Source organism: Labrus mixtus, chromosome 5, assembly GCF_963584025.1.
Source record: "Labrus mixtus chromosome 5, fLabMix1.1, whole genome shotgun sequence".
Lineage (NCBI taxonomy): Eukaryota > Metazoa > Chordata > Actinopteri > Labriformes > Labridae > Labrus > Labrus mixtus.
Window position 1 is genome coordinate 5,824,648 of NC_083616.1, and position 23,702 is coordinate 5,848,349.

Consider the following 23,702-nt stretch of genomic DNA (forward strand, 5'->3'; position numbering starts at 1 on the left):
TGGCTGAAGGAGCTGCAACATGAACACCAAAGCACACCTTTAGTTGGAGGATTTCCTTGATTGTTGACTTTATTATTTTTATGCCAACCCAACCGTATTACTTTATGTTCGTCTACTGGAAACCCGACGTTTTCCCCTTGACTTCCTTCTCTGACATGTTCCTTGTAAAGTGAGGTCAAAGGTCACTTAAGAAAGATTCTAATTTGCTCAGATATCCTATTATGTAAACCTAAGAGATCGACTACAGCTTCATACAGAGTGATATCATTGTGGAATGACTCATTATTATGAGACTTACTACAGAAACCTTTTATAACAATACAAGAGTCATAGTGGATTGTGTTTAGGAAAACAGTAACCTGGACAGTTCTTCACCTCCCACCTGCACCATTCATCTGTTTGCGCCTATTCTTAGTGTACGTGACACAGAGATGATGTGAATGAATGCAGAAAAATCCCACACACAACCTCTGCTGGAAAAACTCATGTTGAAATAAAATCTATTCTAACGAGGAGATATAATCTCCGGTGGGGTTATCAGGTCAAACAGGTTTAAATAAACCCTGTGTGACTCATGTGTGTGTGTCCTTTAGTCATTACTCTACCTTTTTTAGTCTGTGTGTGTGTGTGTGTGTGTGTGTGTGTGTGTGTGTGTGTGTGTGTGTGTGTGTGTGTGTGTGTGTGTGTGTGTGTGTGTGTGTGTGTGTGTGTGTGTGTGTGTGTGTGTGTGTGCGCGCGCGTGTGTGTGAGTGTTGGGAATGTGGATGGAGGACTTCCTTGTGACAGCAGGGTGGAGACTCAGGAGGAGGCCGGTTTTCTCTCAGCCTCACTTCCCTGTCGGCTCAGAGCGGAGGAGGCAGAGCAGACACACACACACACTGATCTCTCACCTGACTGCCACTCAGGAGCAACAGGTAAGACGTCTGAATGTTGAGGATTTGTAACTTTTCTCTGATTATTATTCAGCTTTCTATGAAGTGAACTGGGCGACATGTGCAGTGAAGGGCTGGCCACAATACAAGGAAGTATTCCAGGAAAAATACACAGACTGTTCCTGATTAACATCTGAGCACTTTAAAGTTTTCCCTCTTCCTTAACTTTTATATGTATTTTATTTTTTCTATTTTTGGGCTTAGTATGCCTTTATTAGAGAGACAGGAGAGTGGATTGAGTCAGAAGTAGAGAGTGGGGAATGACATGTGGGAAAGGAGCCACAGGTTAGATTTGAACCTGGGCCGCCCGCTTTGAGGACTACAGCCTCTTTGTGCGAGAACTAACCACTTCTTCACAGGCAAACTTTTTATTATTTGTTGAAACGGGCGTAGAAGTTGGGGGGAAAAAGTGCCCCAGTGCCATGGGCCCCAGGGGAGGACGGGCCCTTAGTGAGCCTGTAATATTAATGTATATATATTTGTTTCTCTATAAGTCATGACTCTCATAGTAAAGGTCAAATTTGCAAAAGGGAAATCAACTGTAAAAGCCTTAAAAACAAATCAAATTCCAAAAAGGTTCAGATATTACCAAGTTTAATTCATTGTTATGGTTTGATTTGAGGTTGTAACACAAAGTTTGAGTTTTTTAAAGCAGTCCATTACAAGAATTTGAAACTTCGATAGTAAAAATCAAATCATACCAATACCTGTTTTGATACCACCACAACAAACAATAAGTCTATCATTCCTGGGTCATTGGTGTTATGGTAATGGAGGTGTGGTTATAGAAATATCACAGGGTTGGCTGAGGCTGTTGAGGGGACAAATGAAATGTGTAATCTTGTTACCAGCTAAGTTGTAAGAGTGTAGTTCAGCCTATCATTAACACTTCACCTGTCATTCCACCTTCACTTACTCTCCTGCTGTCTCTGTCTGCAGGATGCTGTACACGGAGTTACTGCGGCTGTGGGACGAGGCGGTGCAGGCGGTGGACGCCAAGGACTGGGAAGGATCTCTGGCTAAACTGGATCAGATCAGTGAACACTCATCTCGCACTCTGTTTAATGCTGCATCAGCTCACCTGGCTCTGGGAGAGCTGGAACTGGCCATGAAGGTCTGTGGCATGAGTGTGTAAAGGGGTTCAATGTGTGTGTTTGTGGGGGGGGATTCGAATGGAAGACTGTGATTTAAAAGCCAATATGGTGGCCATTTTAGTCGATGAATGATTTCTTTGCTATTAGTGCGGGCAGGGGATAAGGAAGTCTTCTTGGACTGGGAAAGTTGAAGTAGCCAGAGGTATTAAAACTCCACATGTTGTATTCTAGTGTTTATCAGTCACACATTACAAAAAAGACACTCAAGAGCAGGTCTAGACGGTACTCTTTGTTTTATTGTTTACAACATTTAGCAACGTTATAGTGGGCAAAGAAAAACTTCCTCTGAACAGGCAGAAACCTCGAGCAGGACCAGACTCATGTTAAAGAGCCATATGCTGCGACTGTGTGAGAGAAAGAGAGAGAGGGATAGAACAAACAAACAGAGCAACAATGACAGATGTAACAGATATACAGATGTATGGCAACAATGCCGGTGATAATAATGGTAAAAGTATGAGTAATTTAAGCAGGAACAGCAAAGTATGATAATCAGTTGATGTAAATAATCATAACAGCCGAGGTCAGCAGGTCTAAAATTACAATTTACAATTATAATAATAAATAAATGAAGCATATTGAAAGGCTTTCAGTGTCCAACTTGAACTTTAACCTGTCTCCTCATCTCTGTGATGTCCAGGCTTTAGACCTCACCATTTCCAAGGATCAACGTCTAGCAGTGGGTTTCTTCCAGAGAGCAGCTGTGATGATGCAGATTGACAGGTAGGAGGATAGATACACCATATATATTAAAGACTAACAATGAAACTATTGTGACACAATGACAGACATGTCAGTGTCGCAGAGTGTCTTTTAAACAACTCACCATAGAGAATACTGAGATAGGAGTGAAAACCATTGTGCTACTATCCTGTAATGTCAGTCAAATACAAGGCAGCTGATGTTCAGTAAAGAGAGCATAGAGTAATTACATGAGAAACAAACAGGATTCTTACACAGTATGAAGAGAATGGTTGTCATTTTAGTAATATAACCAAGACAAGGGAGACAGAAATAGAAATAAGAAAAGACCATGTTTTTCAAATGTTTGTCTTTCCAGGAGATTTCCCCTTCTCCCTTTTCTTAGATGTAAGATTAAAAAAAAAATCATGTTTGCAGATTGTCGTGGTGTTCACTAGTGTTTGTCAGAGCGCCAATAGTGTGAAGAGAAAATGCAAGGCAAGAAGTCTGATGCGTTAATTAAGTTTCACTTCAACACAAAGCTACACCTGTATGTTACAGCCTACAGCTGCAACCCAAATACTTCATAACTGAACCACTGTAGAACATTCATCCATCCATTTTCTTTACCATTTTTCCCATTCGGGGGCGAGACGCGTGGTACACCCTGGACTGTTCGCCAGTCAATCACACAAAAATACAAAAATGTATGTACTGTATATTTAAATATGCATTTATGAATAACATCTAATAATACATTACTATACAAATACTGTAATATGTTTTTTATTCTTGTTCCATTGTACTCTCTCTTCCCTCCAAGTTTTCACGACCCCCTTGGTACTCTCTGGAGACCCCCCCAGGGGGTCTGGACCCCCACTTTGAAAAACACTGCTCTAGTGTGTGCGTTAGGAGGATTATGATGTTAAAAATCAGTTGAAAATGTCCTTAAGTCTGTGGTCTGCATGTTGTTAGAATCGTCAAGTGTGTAGCAAGTTTAAGCAAGCTCTTTTTATGTTCTCTATTTTTGAGATCAACCAATCACAGTTTCTGAAAAAATATGTCATCCCTACTGACAGGGTCAACCATACCTCCTCATTAAGATCAAAGTTTCTGTCCCTTCCTCGCTCATAGCTAGAATATTTTAAGTTAGATGCTCTCTGATTTATAATTAACAAAACAGAAGACATGTTATTTTTAAATGATACATTTCCCCCCATTTTCTCTCAGTTCCATAAAGCAAAATAACAGTTCTTGGAATTCCATTATCAATTTGCTTTGGATGAATCGGATGAAATCGCTCTTTATTCAAACAGATTGTTAATGAATGTGATCGTAGCCCATGAATCCAGTTTTGAATCAGATCGTCTTGTAAAGGAAAGTTCCACCGTCAAAGCATGAAATATTTGTTGTGTAAAAACCGTCTCTGGTCTTGACCTTCACTTCCTGGAGACTTTTCATCACTGCGGGGTTGCTAGTAATCATTTGAAAACTCCAGGAAGTTTCTGGGCCTGTAAAATCACAGAGTCCTGCGTTTGTACAGACATTCAGGTGCTGAATTCTAGTTTTAAAGCATTTTCCATCTATAACTGACAGTATCTCTCTGTTTGTCTGTGTGTGCAGGTTGGAAGAGGCTCTGTCGGACTGTATCTGGGCACAGAAACACATGAGAGGAAACATGGTCATCGACTACAGACAGCTTGGACTACGATTCAAACTGTTCAGCTGGCAGGTCTGACTTTCAGCCTAACACACACACACACACACACACACACACACACACACGCACACACACACAGGGTGCTTCACACACCTGCATGGATACAGGTAAACCGCGGCCTTCAGTCTGCTTTTTTTGACAAAATGAAATGAAAAGGAAATCAGATCCCGTGAGCTCTGTCAGTGATGTGGAATGAAAACAGAGCGAACTGAGCTGAATCATCATCACCTCCATTGTGTGGTTGAAATGTCACACACACCTGGGAGCATACAAAGCCCTATTGATGCAGGCTAAGACGAGGTTACACAACAGCACATATTTCTGAAACACGGATAAGACACATTGCAGCCTCCTAGACACGATGCACCTGCAGACAGATAGAGCGAAGCTAAGGTGTAAAGAGTGGGAGGCACTTTAACTCATCAGCGGGATTTTCTTTTGTTGAACTCTGAATATCGTTAAAAATGAAGCCATGGCCTCATTGATCCGGATCTGATTTGATAAAAAAGATGTGCTGATTTCATAAACAAACTGAACTTATTTACACTGGTTGTAGAGTGGATTACATGAGCTGTACTAAGGCATGCATGAAGATGGTACTGATGATGATAATGAAGGGAAAACAATGGTTGCTAAATTGCAAAAAACTTGTCGTAAAGCATATTTGTGTTACTTACATTTTAGGCATGATGGAATCAGTCAAATGTAGCCTGTAGCTTGCAGCCTGTAACTTGTAGCTTGTAGCTTGTAGCATGTAGCTTGTAGCCTGTAACTGGTAGTGTGTAGCTTGTAGCCTGTAGCTTGTAGTTTGTAGCCTGTAGCTTGTAGCTTGTAGCCTGTAGCTTGTAGCTTGTAGCTTGTAGCTTGTAGCATGTAGCTTGTAGCTTGTCTTGTATCGCTGCACTGTGCAGTAATGTCAAAGCTCCTTTTGTCTGTGGTGAAGCTAAATGCTTTTACATCCATTAACTCTGCTGATAGATGTTCTATTATGTGCTTTTAGAGTCCAGGAAGGGCGCTCTCAGAAAAATGTTTAAGTGATGGCAATCTGTAGGCTACCCCGGTTCAAGTGTTTTATCACTTTCAAACCATCACTGGAATGTTTCTTGTATTTTACAATTCAGCCGTCAAAGCTGCATGTGTGAATGCAAATGGCCAAATTTGAAATTACTCAGAATTTTTCCTGCCAGCTTTCCAGTAAAATGTCCCTTTTTAAACTCAACACAAGGAGACGGAGGGTGTGATGATGTTGAATATCCTGCAAACGAAGCAATCTCGATGCAAGCAACACAACTGCTTCATTATGTTTTCTGTTCTATGTTCTTCTTCACTCTTTAGTTCATACAGCAAATGTTTTGAAGAACACGAAGCATTGATTTAAAGGCAGACATTTTAATAATAGCATAATAGCACTCTGTTGCTCTGTCTGCCATTTCTGCGCTAATCTTTTTACGTCACGTCTTGCCTCCTGAGACCCCCTCACTCGTCTGACAGGGAAAGGCTCCTGCTGTGAGGTGGAACTTTCTGGAGTGAATATGTGAAAAAGTCTATAGAAACCTTTTATATTTCAAGTGTATCATCTAGAACCCGTCTAGGATGCTCTAAAACTTGTCTTTTAATAAGCGTTGCACCTACATAACCCCGTAGTCCTGTGAGGGTTCTACAATATATCCTTTAGTCTGACACCAAAACCTTCATGAACCTCAGTTCAAGAAAGACTTCCTTTAAGGCAAATAAATAGTTGTGAGTAGAACATTGCTCCTCAGGGACAAATCATTTGAAAACCTTAGTTCTTAGAGAGTACATCGTACGTGTGAATTTGACAAATGAAGCACTCAAATGAAGCACTCAAATGAAGCACTCAAATGAATTAATTCTGCAAAACATGTCTGAGGCTGTTTTTCTTCAAACTAGTGAAACTGGCACAGGTCTCTGGCTGTTTAAATCACAGCTTGAATAGAAGCATCTTATTCACAGACATGTTGCTCTGCTGATTTCTACCTTTTGGAGCTGACAAGTGTTAGCTGATAGCTTCACTCTCCAGTGTCTTAATAACTCAGTGCATGGGGTGTTTTTGTTCCAAAACCAAAAAGAGAGTTTGGAAAGACAAAATCTTTAGCTAAATGATGATTCAGTCTGTGGTACTTGTTCCTGCACAAAACAGTTCTCTGTGTGTAAATGATGAAGTAAAAGTGAGTGTAGACACATGCAGTAAAAATGGATGAATATTAATGGGCTGCTACTGAAATTTCTAAATGTGATGCGTCCCCTAGGTGTTGTATAATGCCGCAGCTGTCTACTGTCGGATGGGCCAGTGGGAGCAGTCGAGGGAGGTGCTGCTGTCAGCATCCCAGGAGAGAGGGGGAGTTCGAGGGGGGAACATAGAGGCGGCTCTGGACAGCGTCATGGTGAGTCGCTGTGGTGAAAAATGTCCAAAATCAACTGCTCTTGAACTGTTTGTGCCATATCTCTATGTAGAGCTGTATTTCGTAACTGCCATGTTACCATAACAACAGCAGTAACAAGATTATTCTACTAGGTGAGGAAAGTTTGAGCCATCTTCACTTCCTTTAAGATTCAATCAAATGTAAACTTGTCCAGTTGGTGTGCCATTTATCAGTCATAATGAAGGACAATTAACCCATTTAAAGGTCACATATTCTCCTCCTTTTCAACAAGTTTAAATAAGTCTCAGAGCGCCCTAAAACATATCGGTGACGTTTCTTGTTCTAAATCCACTCTGATCCTGTATTTGATCATGCCTATAAACCCCTCTATTTCAGCCCTGCTCAGAACAGGCTGTTTCTGTGTCTGTACCTTTAAATGTAAATGAGCTGTGTCTGACCACGCCCCTCTTGAAGGGGGTGTGACTCTGGCTTTCTCACTCCATGCACTATTGTTTACGGTGAGAAGGCAGACTCAGAGGACAGAACAAACACCTAGCTGTGGGAGTGTCACCCACCTGGGGGAGGGGTTACTGCCCTTTGTGATGTCATGAAGGGTAAATCTCCAAACAGCCTGTTTGAGCACACATTTTATGAAAAGTGGAGAAGGCAAAAGACGTGAGAGGATGGACTTTTCTCATTATTGGGGGGTTGTAGACAGACTAGAGACACATATTAGTGTTAGAAAAACAAGGTAAAGTGTATTCTGCAAGATGTGTGTCATTGTAAAGTGAGTGCAGGTGGTGTAGTTCCCGCAGCAGGAATGTCTGCTGCGTAGGATCAAAAGTCACAGCCAGCAGGAGCGTTGATCTCTGGAGTGATGAGGCACCAGGTTATATTTATGCTCATCTCATTCATAATCGAGTTCACACTGCCAATTGTCGTTAGAAAAAGTATGTGCTCATAGTAACCAGGGCAGAGAACATTTGAAACAACCTTTAGATAACAAATCAACCATGAACACAATAACACTTTCAAACTGCAGAATAGCCTCAGGGAAGGCACTTCTTTCAAATGTCTCTCATTGAATACAGAGTTTGTCAGATTTGTGGAATAGTTGTCTAGTAGTATGAAGCTTGTTAAACTGCCAAGACTGGGTATTTATGGGGAGGTGGAGGGACGCACAGAACGATGGCATAAATGCCCGGGAGGAAGACAAATCCTTCTTTTTTTTAAGCCATCAGCAATATGAAAGGCTAACAATGAGGGAGTGGAGAGCTATTGGATGTGACCAGGTGATGAGAACAGCTGATGACAGGGTGAGCATGCATGGAGAAGTTCATTCCAAATGAGGATGGACAATAAAACCAACATAATATAGAATATATAAATTCATGACCCGACTCTTGCTAGAGCTACATGTAATGAAACTGTTACATACCTGATACAAACAGAAAACAAAGTGAGAGCTGACTCTGAAGTCCAGTGCTGACGTTTCAATGCTTCTTTAATGGCTGTTCTTAACATGATTTTGACCATTTATTGATAGTATTCTGACTTACATCAGTGATTTTAAACTTGGGGGAAAAGGTAATTACATGTCTATACATATTCTTTGTTCTCTGTTTTTTCTTCTCAGAGGGAGGAGGTTCTGGCTCCTCTGCTGGTGCCGGAGGGGGTGGTGTTTCGTCCCAGGAAACAGGAAGTGGAGCAGCTGCAGCAAAGAGACTTCCTGGGCAAAGCAAAGGTAGAGAGACCCCATCATCAATGCTTTCTGTACAGTAGGTGTATGGTTAGATGTTTCTGCCACGCTGGGAGAAAGAATAAACCAAAGGTGACGTGTCAGTGGAACACAACAGATTTACTCAGAGACCCCCCCTACCAGCTGCATTTCTTCTCTCGTATGCAAGTCTGATAAAAGCCGCTGATCGAGCCACATCATTCAGAATAAACTATATATCAACATATCAACAAGTCGGTCCAGCCAGAACAGTTGGAGCATTTGTGCAAATTGAAAATGCAACTGAGTCTGTAACCTCTCAGTTTATGGGTTCAAAAAGCCAAAATGTCTCCTTGAGGCTACAAATAATCAGAGCAGCACAATGTGTGATGGACCTGAATCTTGCTTCAAACTGAAGGTGATTTGTGATTTAAGTTAAAATAAAATCAAGAGACATGATGAAGCAGTCCAAGCTTTAAATTGGAACTCAACATAGTCCCTTACAGATAACCTGTGTAATGCAGGATATTCATAGTTTTCATGTGATGTCACCGCCCACCTGGCAGGAAAGACTTTCTACTGCTGTAACTTGCACTACCGAGAAGTTGCCTGTCTGAGTTGTCTGAGTATGTTTCTTAACCAGTTTTGTTTTTATTATTATTATTATTATTTTTGGTCTTTGTATGCCTTTCTTTAGATACAGAGAGAGAGAGAGTAGGGAATGACATGCAGGAAAGGAGCCACGGGTCAGATTCAAACCCGGGCCGTTCGCTTTCAAGGACTTCAGCCTCTGAACATGGGGCGCCCCCACCACTATGTCTTTTAACCATTTATTTTTATTTTTATGAAAGTTGTTGTTGTTTAGTTAGATGCACAAACTGAGGATGAGCCCAAGTTGTGCTTCTACAGAATCCCATCTGAGAAAGAAAACCCAGAGAGGGGGAGATTGTGGGTTAATGCTAATAGATGCTCTGCTGTCACTGTGAGGGAACACAAGAACTGACTTCTCTTAATCCTGCCATAAATATTGTCTTGACTTGAGGAAAATATTTCTGCCCCAGAGCACTGACGAGCTGCTTTCTGCTTGAGAAAGAGGATGTAATTAATTTGAATCACACACATATTGTTTGATACCATCATTAAAATATAGAACATTGAAGTATGACATGTTTTTACATAGAAGTGAAATCTGAAGTTATAGATAATTAAGTTAAGTAAAATTTTCTGCTTTCAGGTGATTTCTTCCATGATTCCCAATGATGACTTCGGAGGCTTTGAACCTTTAAGGATGCAGGTAAAAGGATCACAGTGTCAGCATGAATAATAAATAATAATGTTATCACTAAGTCCCTTCAGTAACTCTGTTCTTCTTCTCCATCAGAAACCTGGTTTCTATGAACCCAAAGTGGACGGACCTCAGTGAGTATCACCTGTCACAAAGTTAAAGTATTATTCTGAGCTGATAACACAGAGAGGAGATAACACCGGCAAACGCTTCATTTCAGGGATTCTCGGTACATGCGTCTGCAGACCCCTTACATGGCTCGGGGCCCCGGACAGCTGACTGTGCCAGGGGGGGCCATGGTGTTTTTATTCGCAGAGGAGGACAGGGACGGGATGGCAACCGTCATTTATGACGGACAGGTGAGGAGAGAGAGGCTGAATCTGTAATGAGCCGAACATGCAGTGGAAATCTTTACCCACAGAATGTGTGTTTGTTATTCCTGAGAAATGTTCCAATGTATTTATATTAATATTCTTATATTGTTTTGATTTCATGTCTTTTACCGTCTTCTTTTTCGTCCTCTCATTTCCTCTCTGTGATTAAACATCTTTTGTCTTCTTGCTCTATCTGATCTGTACCTTGAGGTTATTTCTTGCTTATGTTTGGACTTATTGTTCTGGTTTCTGTTTTTGTGTTGCCTTATGTGAATCATTTTTCTTTGTCATTCTAAAATCTCTGTTTTTAGAGGAGCTTGTTATGTTCCCCGAAATGGGGATGAGTGGAGTTACAATAAAAATTTAAAATCTGGGATGAAGAATAAAAGGCGGTGAACGGGGAAAACTAACAAATTATTTATTAACAACTTAAAGTGGATACACAATTGAACTAAAAACAAGCTTCTTTCAAAACAAGAGAAACCAAAAACTGACATGATGAAACACAAACAAAAAAAATGTCTAATTAACAAGAGAAACTACAACACCCTTCTTCCACTGAAGAAGTAAGATCAGCTCAGCTTCCACACGATCGCTGAGGACCTAAAAGTCCCTTTTCCACCAAGCGGTCCGGTTTGGTTCAGTACAGTTTGGTACAGTTCGGTACGGTAAACCCTGATCTTGCTTGCGTTTCCACAGCCAACCGTACCATTAGAGTCGGATCGGTGAAAAAAAGTAGGACGGTAAGGATCCCTTATTTTGGTACCATTCCCAACTTTTGACTATGGAAACAACAATAAATGGGTACCGTACTGAACTGAACTGAACTAGACCGTTTGGTGGAAACAGGGCTTTTGACTGCTAGTTGAGCTCACTCACCAGCAGCAGTAGGGTGGAGGGAGAAACAAACACAAAACATGCACACACACAATCTACGGCAGCTGTTTATATTAAGTTATTATTTCTTAGGGGCGCTGGTGGCGTGGTGGTTGGTGTGCACGCCCCATGTGTAGATGCTATGGTCTTCCGGGGAGCGGCCCGGATTCGGGTCCGGCCTGTGGCTCCTTTCTCGCATGTCTTTCCCCACTCTCTCTCCCTGATTTCCGACTCTATCCACTGTCCTATCTCTCAATTAAAGGCACAAAAGCCCAAAAAATAATATAAAAAAAAAAGAAGTTATTATTTGTTATTATTGTTTTGCCTGCTGGGGATCAGATGACAGTTAATGATAAATACAGCGGAGCATTTAGAGACGTTGAATGGCCAGATAGCTTTCTCTGCAGAGGGCGGAGACCAAACCAGGGTTAAAAGAGAACTTGATAAGACTCCATATGAAAGATCATGTTGATTTTTAACTGCTTGATGTGTAAATTACAAACTGATCACTTACAGATCTAGTAAACAGATATTTGACGATGATAACACATCTTCTTTTACAACCCTGTTGGCTTGTGAGTTGTTTTATTTTAAATCGATGTTTGTCGTCATTCAGTGTCTGATCTTTCTTTCAGAGAGGACTTCTGCCCATGTCCCTGCTTGATCCTGCAGATGTCAAGTCATCCAAAGGCAAAAAGGAAAAGGTAGTGTATTTTTCTCATGTTCTGATTCACTTTATGATGCATTGTTCGACTATTTGGGCTCATCTCAAGAGAATACACAGGCATGATTTCAATTGGGAGGTGTAATAGCGGCACATTAAAGGTTGTTCAGATGCTGAGCAGAGCTTTATCTCTTTACCCCTGAGGACCTGCAGGAAAAGCTGCAGTGTCAGGGAAAATACATAAAAACTCTCTAAAAAAAAGGGTCACTCTGCTCCTTTCAGCTACATACTTAGGTTCTTGCTGGGAGGAAATTGCAATTATTTTTCACCTTTGAAATGAATTGCTGTTAGACTAACCTTCGTGTTGCGTCTTCATTTGCAGAAAGTTCCCAGTGGGATCCCTCTCCCACCTGGACTGAAACCACCGACTCGCCCAAAGGCCCAGCCCAGCTCTGCAGCTCCTCCTCGGGGTAAAAATGCATCACACTCCTCCTCCTGGTCCTCTCCGTCTACTACTTTCTGTGAAATCTTATTGCTTTAAAAGAGGAAGACCTCCCGACCTTCTTCCCTCTGATCGGCTCCTGTGAGCACGTCTCTTTCATAACGGATCATTTCAGGGTCACAGTAATATCTCTGATGTGTACTGTCTGTCTGGCTCTGACGATTCATCTTTACTAGAAGGTTGTGTTTGATTTGGATGTACCTAGCATTCAAGTTGTTGATGCATTGAATTTATTCAAAGAGAGAAAAGGATTTAATGAGTCAATTGCTGATAGTTTTAGGTGCTTAATACCTTTAGTTTGTGCAGCAGGACACAAAGAGAAAGGTGTCAGAATCAAGTTTGAACAGGTAGCAGACAGACTGAGAAAGCTTTATGTTATGGGTCCCTTATTTCCTAATTAATGATAATTATTTCAGCAAAAGTGATTTTTTATTGATTAAAGATGAAATATAGTAGTAGACAAAGGAAGCTACGCTCACAAAAATGTGTTGCAGCTTCATTTTGTGCAGTAAAATTAAGGGAAAATGATGCTACATTCAGCTCTTTTAACTGTATACATTTGATTAGTTGACACAAACAAGGTGAGTCGTCTCGGCCCTATGGACAGTTTTCTGGACCGTCTTCTGGATATTTCCCCCGAAAATGTATTATTTTTACGTACACAGTTAATATTTACAGATACAGTTCATATTTTTAATAATAAATCCTCCATCTTGCATTTTACCCCCGGGACTAGTAATTTTTCCCCTGATTTTCATAGATAAAAGTAACACAGAGAGTATATTGTTAACCCTTTCCAGTACTACAACACTCTAAATAGTTTAGAGGAGAGGACAGACAAACAAATATATATAAGTATATGACGACATTCAGGAAATCATTTAAACAGACTTATATTAAGAATAGCCACACATCAGCCAGTGTTTACACCTGCATGTTGAGAGACGTCATGCAGGGATAAATATAGAGGGCTGAGGCTGTTGAGTTTTGATTGTTTGTCTTTTTTTTGCAGCAGTGCCGGACTTTAGTTCCAATCATAAATGATTCATTACTTTGGGTGTGGGTGTTTTGTGTGGTCAGGGCCTAATATGGCACAAGTTTAATGTACAGAGCCATCACTTTGAAACAGCTTTGAGATAAAAACAAGGGGGCACCAACATCTGACATTGCATGCATACATTAACTATATTCTGAAGAAGTGATGTAGAGTGGAAAGCATTTTGGGACTCACCAGTAAGAGTCCAGTTGAAATGAATAAGTTCCAGATGTCTCCTGCTTTTTCCTCCGATTCTCACTAGACGAGTCAGACATAAATAAAGCTGCACTATGCTGACTGTCATACACTGTCAGGTATGCAGAGAAATGATCATACTTGAATTAACCAGTTAGATGTTTGTATTACCTCAGCTTTTATTTACTCTGCTATTGTGGGAACCTTAATGAGACTCTCATCTATCACATTATGTAGTTGTACTCTTTCAAGCAGAATATTCCAGATGCTTCTTGTTGTTTATAAGTTTTATATTACCCCGAAGAAAGCTCACATGCACACACCTCTCTGCTTACAATCCCACAATGCAATGTTTAAAGAGGTCATATTATGCCCTTTTGGGGTTTATATATTTAATCTATGTACCTACTAAAGTATGTTCACAAAAGCTAAAGTTATAAAAAAGTGTCTGTTTTCACTGTCGCTCCATGCACCGGCTCGCTTCTGACTCTCTCTAAGGCTCTGAAGTGCCCACGTTCAGAGTCCCCACGTGTGCCAAGTCTGATCTGATTGGTCGGCCTGTCGGCTCTGCCGTAATTGGTCAGTCGCTCAGCCACTCTGGCTCCGAGGGCCGGGGAGCAAAAACATTAGCACCTTAGCACTACTGTGCTACCGCAGGCTATGGCATATCGTGGGCGTGCTACAGAAGTTAACGGGCATACAACATGAGCTGCTGGGCTTAGATCAGTGATCTCACACTGACAATGACGTTGGACTGACAAATTTTTATCGAGGGGGTCTAGAACCGAGCGTTATATGCAGCTAATGCTACAGCTAACAGGACGACGTAGGACGTAGGACAAGCCGCGTTTCTGCGGACTTTGAATTTTTGCAAATAGATGTGCCTAAACATGCACAGGACACTTGGAAAACACACTAAAGAGCATATAAAACCAGAAAAAGCATAATATGGGACCTTTAAATGTAATGTTATATTTGACCTTAAAGGCAGTATGTAACATTTTACACATAAATACATCAGAAATCAAATATATCCTCTGTAAATGTCTATCTGAGTCATGACTGTATACAATGAGTGAGAAGCATGAGTCCCGCCAGCTGTATTGTTGTTGGAGCTGTGTTTACATCATGTTTACATGTACGGGACGACCTTGTGTATTAAAGCTGTTTTAGTCAAAGACTAGAGAAAAGAAGAATAACATACTCACTGCTTATTCGGATGTTACATAAGTGTCTTTAGATCACTGTCATTCCACATCAACTTATGTGCAATATGAAGCTATGAGCTAACCAAAGTGTGCTAACATTAGCCTGCTAACACAACAATGCAGGACACAGGTGATTGCAGCAAGAGCAAAGGACAATTTTGTCTGCAGCTTGCGCTTAATGGTGCTTAATTATCTTGCATTCTAATTCATAACTCCTTTGTGTGAAAGCGAGTAGAGAGAGGTTGGAGATGAGCTGATGGAGGAGAGCAGAGGCTTCAGAATAGCGGAGGTGTCTCCAAACAGCAGTTTGTTTTGGTTTCATGCTGGTGCTCAAGGGGCGACATCTACTGGATCAAAAAGTTGCACATTCTTCCTTTAAGTCAGAGAAGCAAAGCCAGCAGCAGGATAACTTTTTAAATATTCTGGCAGCTTTTTGCCATGTAAGAATGTGTCAGTAAGTCAGAACAGGTGGAATATTTCCAGCAAGTAGAAACTATTTCAATATATAAACAGACATGTGAGTATTTTTTTTGAATGCACTGCTGCGATAATAGCTGCAGGGGTGAAATCAAATCTGCAGCTTCATGATGGAATAGGAAGAGAACTTCTCCTCGCCTCTCCTGCCATTAGTACTGCGTGTTCTCAGACTGTACCTGTACTGTGTTTTCCCTGCAGTACGCTTTATTTCCACAGACACTCCACCTCCATCCTACATCACCGCCACCCACGCAACGCTGCCAGCCTCCGAGCCTCCCAGGTACACAGCCAACGCAGCCAGCGACCAGGTACAGCCTGATTCATCTGAAATCACATCAAAGTTCTTCTCCCTCACACACACTACAAACACACACAAACACGCTCGTTCTCGTCTCACCTGATCTAAATATAGCGGGATGTGCGGACATGTGAAGAAAACTGCTTTGTGAGGTTGAAGTTAGCCGGGGAACGCTGATGTGTCCCGATTAAGTCACAGTGACGCTCAGAGGAGGCAGAGGGAGTCTGCCTCTGGAAATAAATATTGTTTTAGAGCCACAATGAATTTTACACATCATGTGACTCACTTATTTTCCGTCAGTTAAGTCCAGCATTAAGACTTGTTTTATAATACAATACCACATCAGAAAATCAGTTTGCACAATATAAATATTTTCCAGTTTAATGATGCATGTGTGCAGAATTCTTTCAATTAGACCACAGGCAGATTTCAAACGTATTTGATTTGTTTCTCTTATAGTGTTGCTGTCTTTTTTGTTATATCTATCTCTGAACATATTTTTCGTTGTTCTTATAACAATCTATTGTAGTTATTTTTGCGTTTATGATGATGTTGAATTAGTGGAAAGAGAGGAAACAAGTGTGACATGAGGGGTAGCCATTAATGACCAGGTCTGCACTAAAACTTTAACCTGAAGGCCATTGATTCTCAACCTCAGGGGGTCACAAGATCATTTCTGGTGGTCGGCAGATTGTTGTGGAGAAGAAGAAAAGAATGACATTTTGAAAATGAAGTAACATCTGTTTGCCTGGGGGTCGCCTGTACCAGTGACATCATTTGTCTATGGCTGTTTTGGTGCTGTTAGGAGGCTGCAGGTGCGTCGTGATATTCCCACAGACTGCATGTTTGCTGTGTTAGTGACTGCAGATAACATGATAACATGAAACACAAAGCTTTTATTTTGGAGGGTCGTGACTCAAAAAGGTTGAGAATCACTGCTGTACGCAAACAGAACAGCAGCTTGCACAGTGAGATTATATCTACACTCTAAAGGAGAAGTAAACAGTGGTGTTCATTCGTGCAAGACTCTTACATTGACCTTTACATTATCTTAAGTTTTTGTGAGAATGAAATTAGCGGTAGGTGGCTCGCTTGTTAGCTAGGTGTTTTACACTGAGAAAACAACGCCCAGTGATTTACATTGCTGGACCTCCAAAATCAAATCATGTGGACTTTTTGAAATATGACCGAAAGAAAACTTTTCAAATGTCTACCCTCTGTAGAAAAATGAAGGTACTACGGCAGTCAGACTAGTCCCACCTGGGGACACAGCAGTGCTCAAGTTTAGTTAAGAGGCTAAAACAAGCAGCAGCACAAACAGACATGAATATTAAAGACTAAATCAACTGCAGTTAAAACTTGGCAAAATCTTTGGTTATCATGGCATCTATAGCTCCTTTTATTTCTAAAACCTAAAACCACACCGTGCTGTTGAGAGGGAGTGAGTGAGTAGCAGAAATTTCAGAGAAGGGTCACAAGGTCATAAATAACATGCAGCTCAGGAATATCCTTTAAATTCTTCTGGTTTAGAGGAGCGCTGCAGGTAATAATAGTTTTGCAACATGACGTTTTGAAACATTTTCTCTCACATAAAATGTCTGCTGTTGTGCTCTTCTTGAAACCTCCAGGCAACTGTCAAGGTACTTTGATCTCATCAAGCTTGTTTTGTTTTTATTTTTCCTGTATAAGACACAAAGAGGAAGAAACCTTGAAACTCACAATGATTGTATCCACCACATGGACATGTGACAAACTCAAAACACTTTATTGTAATCTGTTCTCACATTAAAGCGGTGCAGGATGTCCACTCTTGTGGACAGTTCTTTAACTTGATAGAAATTGAGACTATAAAAAAAGTCTATGTTCTAAGAAGTAAAAAAACAAAAACAAATTGTTGCTCCATTATGTCATAACTCAGGCATGAAACAGTCAAGTCGTTCTTGGAGTATCAGAAAATGTGCTAATTTTTTTCACACTTGCAGCCACAGAATGAAACATTACCGTTGTTTTCCAGATTAAGTTTGCTTTACAGTCCACTATTGTGGATTATATATGCTTAAACAATAACAATGATTCCCATCCTTTGGGATTTTCAGTGTCTTCCCTTTGGATGGAGGTTTTTACTCCCAAGGTGCAGAACAAAGCTGTTCATAAATATACTTTGTTCCTGCTGCTATGACTAAACTGAACAAGCTGTTGATAAACTTGCTCATACATATTTATTAATATAATTATCTAATTCCATAATTTATTTTTACCCTGGCTTAATTCAGGAGGTTATTTATTTGTTTTATTGGATGTGTTGTTGATATTTCATATATTCCATGATTGGTGGAACCTTGAGCACTTTTTTGTTTTTTTTATCATGTTTTATTAGGTTTTAAATAGTTTCCCTTCGTAGTTTCTGTTTTGTAATTTGTGTGACATAATGGATGTCGGATCTCACTGGCTGAGAAACAATTCTACCTTCAGGTACAAATAAAAGAACCTGAGTAAGAGTGCAAAGATATAGTTGGGACCTCTAAAGGGTTTAGACGTGCTCTGTACAAGATGACTTTTAGCGCTCTTAATCAAACTACATTAAGTCGTCGATGTTCAAGACTTAACTCGAGGATCATCAGGCAGAAACAAATGTATACTCTCCTGAGTAAAGTACAAAACATTGGGAAGGCTCAACATGGAAAGATTTATGATTGCTGCTAATGTGAAAATGGAGAATTCAAAACACTCAGCAAGGTGTGCAGAATAGGAAGAAAAAATCAATCAACCAAACAACACTTTGAATCTCACTTTGATTAGGAGCAGCTTGAACACTAAACTCAGAAAAAAAACATAAAAGAAAAGTAACTATAAAGTATGAATTATAAATACATGTACAACAAAATAAAGCGATCACTCAGGAAAGAGAACCTGCAGAGTATTCAGAAGTCTTACTGCAGAGGGGGAGAAACATTCAGAAAAGCTTTGCTGAGTTTTTGCAGTGAGGCTGTGAAAAGAGCAGATAAAGGGACAAACTCAGGAGACTCAATAAAAGACTGATAAAAGTGACTCAGAATGACAGGACTGACAGAAAGGGATTTATTTCCTGCAGAGGATGAATTCTCAGTTTCCTCAGCTTGACGATGGCCTCAGTGTCACATCAAACTGGAGGTGAACAAATATTTGTACAATGTTTCTCCTACATGGCACTGCGGTAAAGAGAACTGAATCCGTTTTACTACACAAAACTCACATCGTGCACGAAGAAGAGCCGGGGAGAACATGGAATAGAGAAGCAGAGACTCACATTTTCGGCTAAATGAATGGTTAAAGAAGAAGCACCATGTGTGCAGGTGTGACAGGCTAATCTGAAGGTGACAACGACAAACTTTATAAATAAAACTTTTGCTAGCTCTCCCTTTCAGGAAACATTAGCATGTTCATGTGAGTTCATGAAATATGAAACTGCTGCACTGCCCCTGTTAGGCTTTTATTTTGCTAGTGGCCCCAATTTGGACACTGACCTGGATTTAATTAAGAGGTCGCCTGGTGGACAGTCCACACCTGTCATATGCATCATAGATTACATAGATAAGCCATTTATTAGTTTACTTTGATATGTAAAAGTACAAAAAATGAAAATGGACAAAATCACTTTTAATTCCTGCTGGATCAGATTCGATACACACAATCTCAACATCATTTTAATGTCAAATAAGCTAAAAATGTAAGTTTATTGTATATTGCGTCAAACCAGTAAATGTTCTTAGTATTAGTACATTTTTTAAATGTTTTCTATCTCTTTTTTCTTTCAGTTTTGGCAAAAATCAAATTTGTACCACTGATAATTTTTGATGTGCTCAGGGTCCTGTGGTGGGGCACACTCTCTGTCCACTGGCGGATTATCTGTTCCCTGCATGTATCCGGTTGTATTTAAGAGGGGTTATATTTAAGGAAAAAATGATCTCACCGATGATTCAGAGATCTCAAAAGATTGTGTATCAAATAGGATTTCTTTGGCTTTATAAGTTTGAAAACCATCTGACTGTAACAGATAAAAAATTATATATGAAAACTTTGTTTGCATTATTTTCAAATGTGCTTTTTTTTTGGTGCTTTCTGTGCCCAGCATGCAGACTCAGCTCAGGACGCAGACGCAGACGCGGGATCTGTGGTGGTGAAAGTCCATTACACGTACACTGTGGCTCTGTCCGTCCCTCTGGACACACCGTACAGCGAACTGAAGGAGAGGATTGCGCAGAAATTGGGCCAGCCAGCATCTCAGCTGCGCCTCAGGTAACCGCAGGCCTGCCAACCCACTTCTGTCTCCCTGAATTTCAACAAGTGATGCTGCATTTCTAAAAATATGCTTTTCTTTGTCCACTCCACCCTGTGGGCCTAATATCTGATGTGAGAAAAAGAACACTAAGGCTGCAGCTGCACACGAGACAAGTCCATGAACGCAGCAAATAAACAACAAATTAGGACTGCAAAGAGCTTCACTATGAGATACACGGCACAGATTTATTGCAAGACACATCTAAGGATTAATAACAGCAGTTCACTAGTTCATTTTTCAGGCTGTCAGAATAAAAATAGGAGCTGATAACAACAAATAACATGCATCACATCCTTTTTTAATGCTTGTAATCATCCGTTTCTTCTCTTCTCTGCCGTCCAATTTTTGCCCCCGTGATGCCCTCAATTTTACAATCCATTCCCCCTCTTCCCCTGCCTCTCTCTTCTTTTTTCTCACATCAGACATAAACTGCACGGCTCCCGGGCGCTCATACCTCTGGGTGGGGAGGAGGAGCCGGGCCGCACCATGCAGGAGGTGGCTGAGGCCGGCAGGGCCACCCTGTGGTGCCAGGTGAGCTCAACACATCAGGACATGAGATCACACATTAGGTGCAAGGATGTGTCCGGTGGGGGGTTGTTTTTGACTGCCTGTGAGATTTAAACTAAACTACTTTTAAATGATGACAAGGGCGACACACTGAATGGCCTATATTACTTATGTTAGGAAAAACACGTTGTAACTCCAAAAAGATATCAAAGCAATCATCATTCAAATATGTTAGTCTTCAGAAAAATACTAAATTAGTTTCCAGGGTGCTGGCAGCAGAGTGGTTAGTACAGCACCCTACAGAGGCTGTGGGATTTGATTACTTGAGGTTGAATTTTTCTTAGTGGAGGGACAAAAAAAAAGTATAACAATGTAGACAACTCAATGCAGTTCAGCAACTCGTTCTATCTCCAAGACACTTTGCACAATCTCTCACTCCTCCTTAGAGATCATAACTTTTCTCAACTTGTTATCTAATCAAGAGCTATGACAAAAAAATGTCCCACTTTGTTTGAATACTTCAGACAGAAGACCCATTGGCCAACCGTTCCATCCTGTACCAGATGGTGGCGTTGTATGACTATGCTGCCCAGGGCCCGGAGGACCTGGAGTTCAGCGAGGGAGACACCATCGACATCCTGGGTGACGGTGAGGCCTGCAGGTCGACCTCAGAGTCAACATAAAGAGTGTTTTCGTCTCTTTATGGCACTTTTATTTTCACACTGTGTCCTCCTCACCTCAGGTCTGAGTCTCACCCCCTCTTTATGTCTCTCTCTCTTTATGTGTCTCTCTCTCTGGTAGTTAATGAGGAGTGGCTGGAGGGACACTGTGCAGGAAACATCGGCATCTTCCCCAGCTGCTTCGCCTACCAAGAGAACATCGCCGAGAGCCTGGACAGCCTGTCATAAACACAGACGTGTTACAGGCATCTCTGATAAACCTGTTGACCTGTGACGGTGCCTGTTTACAACCAAGTAACACCTCCATAGGGACAAACAGTGAGCTCAGGATTCACTCTATCATGCTTCATATATCTTTCTTGTTTGTTATCGCTGTATAGCTGCTACAGGGACTCAGAGAATATCTGTGGTACTGAAGAGTATGTTTATATTAAACCTGCTGTGCTTCTTTTTCTGTTAGTTATATTCCTGTTGTCTCCTAATATTCAAACGAGAGTTCATACTGACATTATTGAACGTCATTATGTTTTTATCCAATGGTACCAACTAAATGATCTTGTAATATTATTTTCAGGTTTACAATGATCGTCAAAGTTAGTTGCAGTTGCCCTGTAGTGCCACAGGAAACACTTTTGTACTGTATCCAGATATTAAAATCTGTCCTTAAACCTCTGTGTGTCCTTAGCTGAATTCAATGATGTAATGACGATTGAAGCGATGAGGTATATAGTGAAGTAGTGGTTTACTTTTTGGTAGAGTAGTTCAGTGAAAAATTATCTTGTGTATAATCTTGATAAAAACAGTTTGTGAAATGTGATTGTGTGACAACAAGTGATTTAAAGCTTTCCGGAAGAACATACAGGAAGATGAAACATAGCACTGGGCTTCACTAAGATACCCTATACAGTACGATACACATTAAGATACAATATGATACACTCCAATATGATATGAAATGAAGTACAACACTTCAATATGATGCCATATAATACACTACCCTATGTTACAATATGATACTACACCATATGATATGCTACGGTATAATATGCTGATCGGAATCATTATGTGACAATGTTACAATTCACTTAGCAGATGCTTTTATCCAAAGCGATGTACATCAGAGAGTAAGTACAACACTAATCCAGTCATACACTGCCACTTTTCCACAATTCAGGGTTAAGTGTCTTGCCCAAGAACACATCGGACATGTTGCTCAGCTGGGGATTGAACCCTTGATCTTTCGGTTGAAGGGAGATGACTCTACCAACTGAGCCCCAGCCGCCCAATTATAACATGATACAACATGATACACTATGGTACCATTTATCACTATATGATACGATACAATAAGGTAACTAGTGCCTGACTTATATTTGATTTTTGGGACTGATATCGATGTTAAGGAGGGAAAAAAAATCAGATACCAATATATTGTCTGATTTTAGATTTTTTTTTAGATCTATCTTCGATCTGTAGCGATAGATAAAGATATAAACATTTATTGTGTTGATCCCTCAAATGCAGTTATCAAACAATCCTTGTGGAAAAGATATATAATGAAGACAAGATTGTCACTCAACTGGAAAGTAACTGATCATGTATGTGTGTCACCTCTTGACTCTCTGGAGAGTGATGATGCTTGTTGTAGTCCATATAGCGCCCTCTGCTATATGGAAAAAGAACTGCTAGTATAATATAATGAAACTCAAAGCTGATACCGATAGTCACTTGATATGCTAATATCGGCTGGCCGATCAATCGGTCGGGTTCTAATGATAACATGCCTTACAATTTGTTAAAAATCATTACGATACAATATCATACAACATGATACAATACTGTATAATAAGATATGATACACTATGAGGATATGATACGACAGGATATGAAACACTTTATTTTCCTGGTAATTTGCCTTGGACTGGATTTCTTTGTACGTTTAGTTGCTTTTTGAAACAATAAGAACAGAGCACAATCAACATTTCAACAGAGAGATGATATATATATATATATATATATAATTTATATGACAACCACAAACTACATATATATGAGCCATATTCCATATAAACAATAAGAAAAAGAAGATAAGAACACCAATGTTGAGTACCCAGGACCCTTATATAAAAAGTGCCAATAAATACCCAATAATCAATATCTGTAAATGTGGTGAAGAGCCCCCCTGAAAGAGTAGTGTTTTTAAGAGTTTAGTTTGAAAGCTTTTGCAATCATCAGAAAATGATTAGCTGTGAAAAGTAAAGGGGTGAAGCACATATCAAAAGGATTTCAAATGAAATGAAATGAAATGAAATAGGGAAATTGGAAGGCACTGGAGGTTTAATGGGGATCTTTATACATTTCTGAAAGGCTACAGAGGACACTGAGCAGCTGTTAATCTGTATCCTGATGAGGAGGGCAGCGGCAGTGAAGACGGCCACAGAGAGACTGCAGCAGCTTTGAAGTCACAGTCTGAAGAGACCGAGCTGGGACAAACTGGGCACAGAGGAGCAGACGGACAGGAACTACCAAACTTCACAGCTTCATAAGAGACAACTATTCAAAGACTCTCACCAGGGTCTTGGAGACTCAGAGATATCTGAGTGCAGGACGGCTTCATGGTCTTATGAGAATAAATCAGAGCTCTTTTGGATTTTCTCTGGTCTAAAGACGGTCATGGACAGGTCGACAGGTGCA

General features: G+C 40.5%; 2 protein-coding genes across 2 annotated transcripts in view; one reads left to right on the plus strand and one right to left on the minus strand.

The window, feature by feature from the left end:
• Nucleotides 1–23,702, minus strand: part of dpp7 (dipeptidyl-peptidase 7) — a 196,202-nt gene that overhangs the window by 13,247 nt on the left and 159,253 nt on the right. The window lies entirely within an intron of this gene.
• Nucleotides 761–21,825, plus strand: noxa1 (NADPH oxidase activator 1). Its single transcript, XM_061037435.1, has 16 exons — nucleotides 761–914; nucleotides 1,872–2,046; nucleotides 2,727–2,809; nucleotides 4,391–4,499; nucleotides 6,758–6,892; nucleotides 8,508–8,615; nucleotides 9,823–9,882; nucleotides 9,970–10,007; nucleotides 10,094–10,232; nucleotides 11,759–11,827; nucleotides 12,170–12,257; nucleotides 15,422–15,513; nucleotides 19,612–19,778; nucleotides 20,244–20,352; nucleotides 20,853–20,976; nucleotides 21,130–21,825. Exons 2-16 carry the CDS (start codon nucleotides 1,873–1,875, stop codon nucleotides 21,234–21,236), a joined length of 1,602 nt encoding a protein of 533 aa, XP_060893418.1. The 5' UTR covers nucleotides 761–914; nucleotide 1,872; the 3' UTR covers nucleotides 21,237–21,825.

Excerpts from the sequence above, each read along its gene's own strand:
- noxa1 (XM_061037435.1), top strand. The coding sequence starts at position 1,873 with ATGCTGTACACGGAGTTACTGCGGCTGTGGGACGAGGCGGTGCAGGCG. Across the intron at positions 8,616-9,822 it reads ACTTCCTGGGCAAAGCAAAG|GTGATTTCTTCCATGATTCC; the intron begins GTAGAGAGACCC and ends TTCTGCTTTCAG. Across the intron at positions 9,883-9,969 it reads TTGAACCTTTAAGGATGCAG|AAACCTGGTTTCTATGAACC; the intron begins GTAAAAGGATCA and ends CTTCTCCATCAG.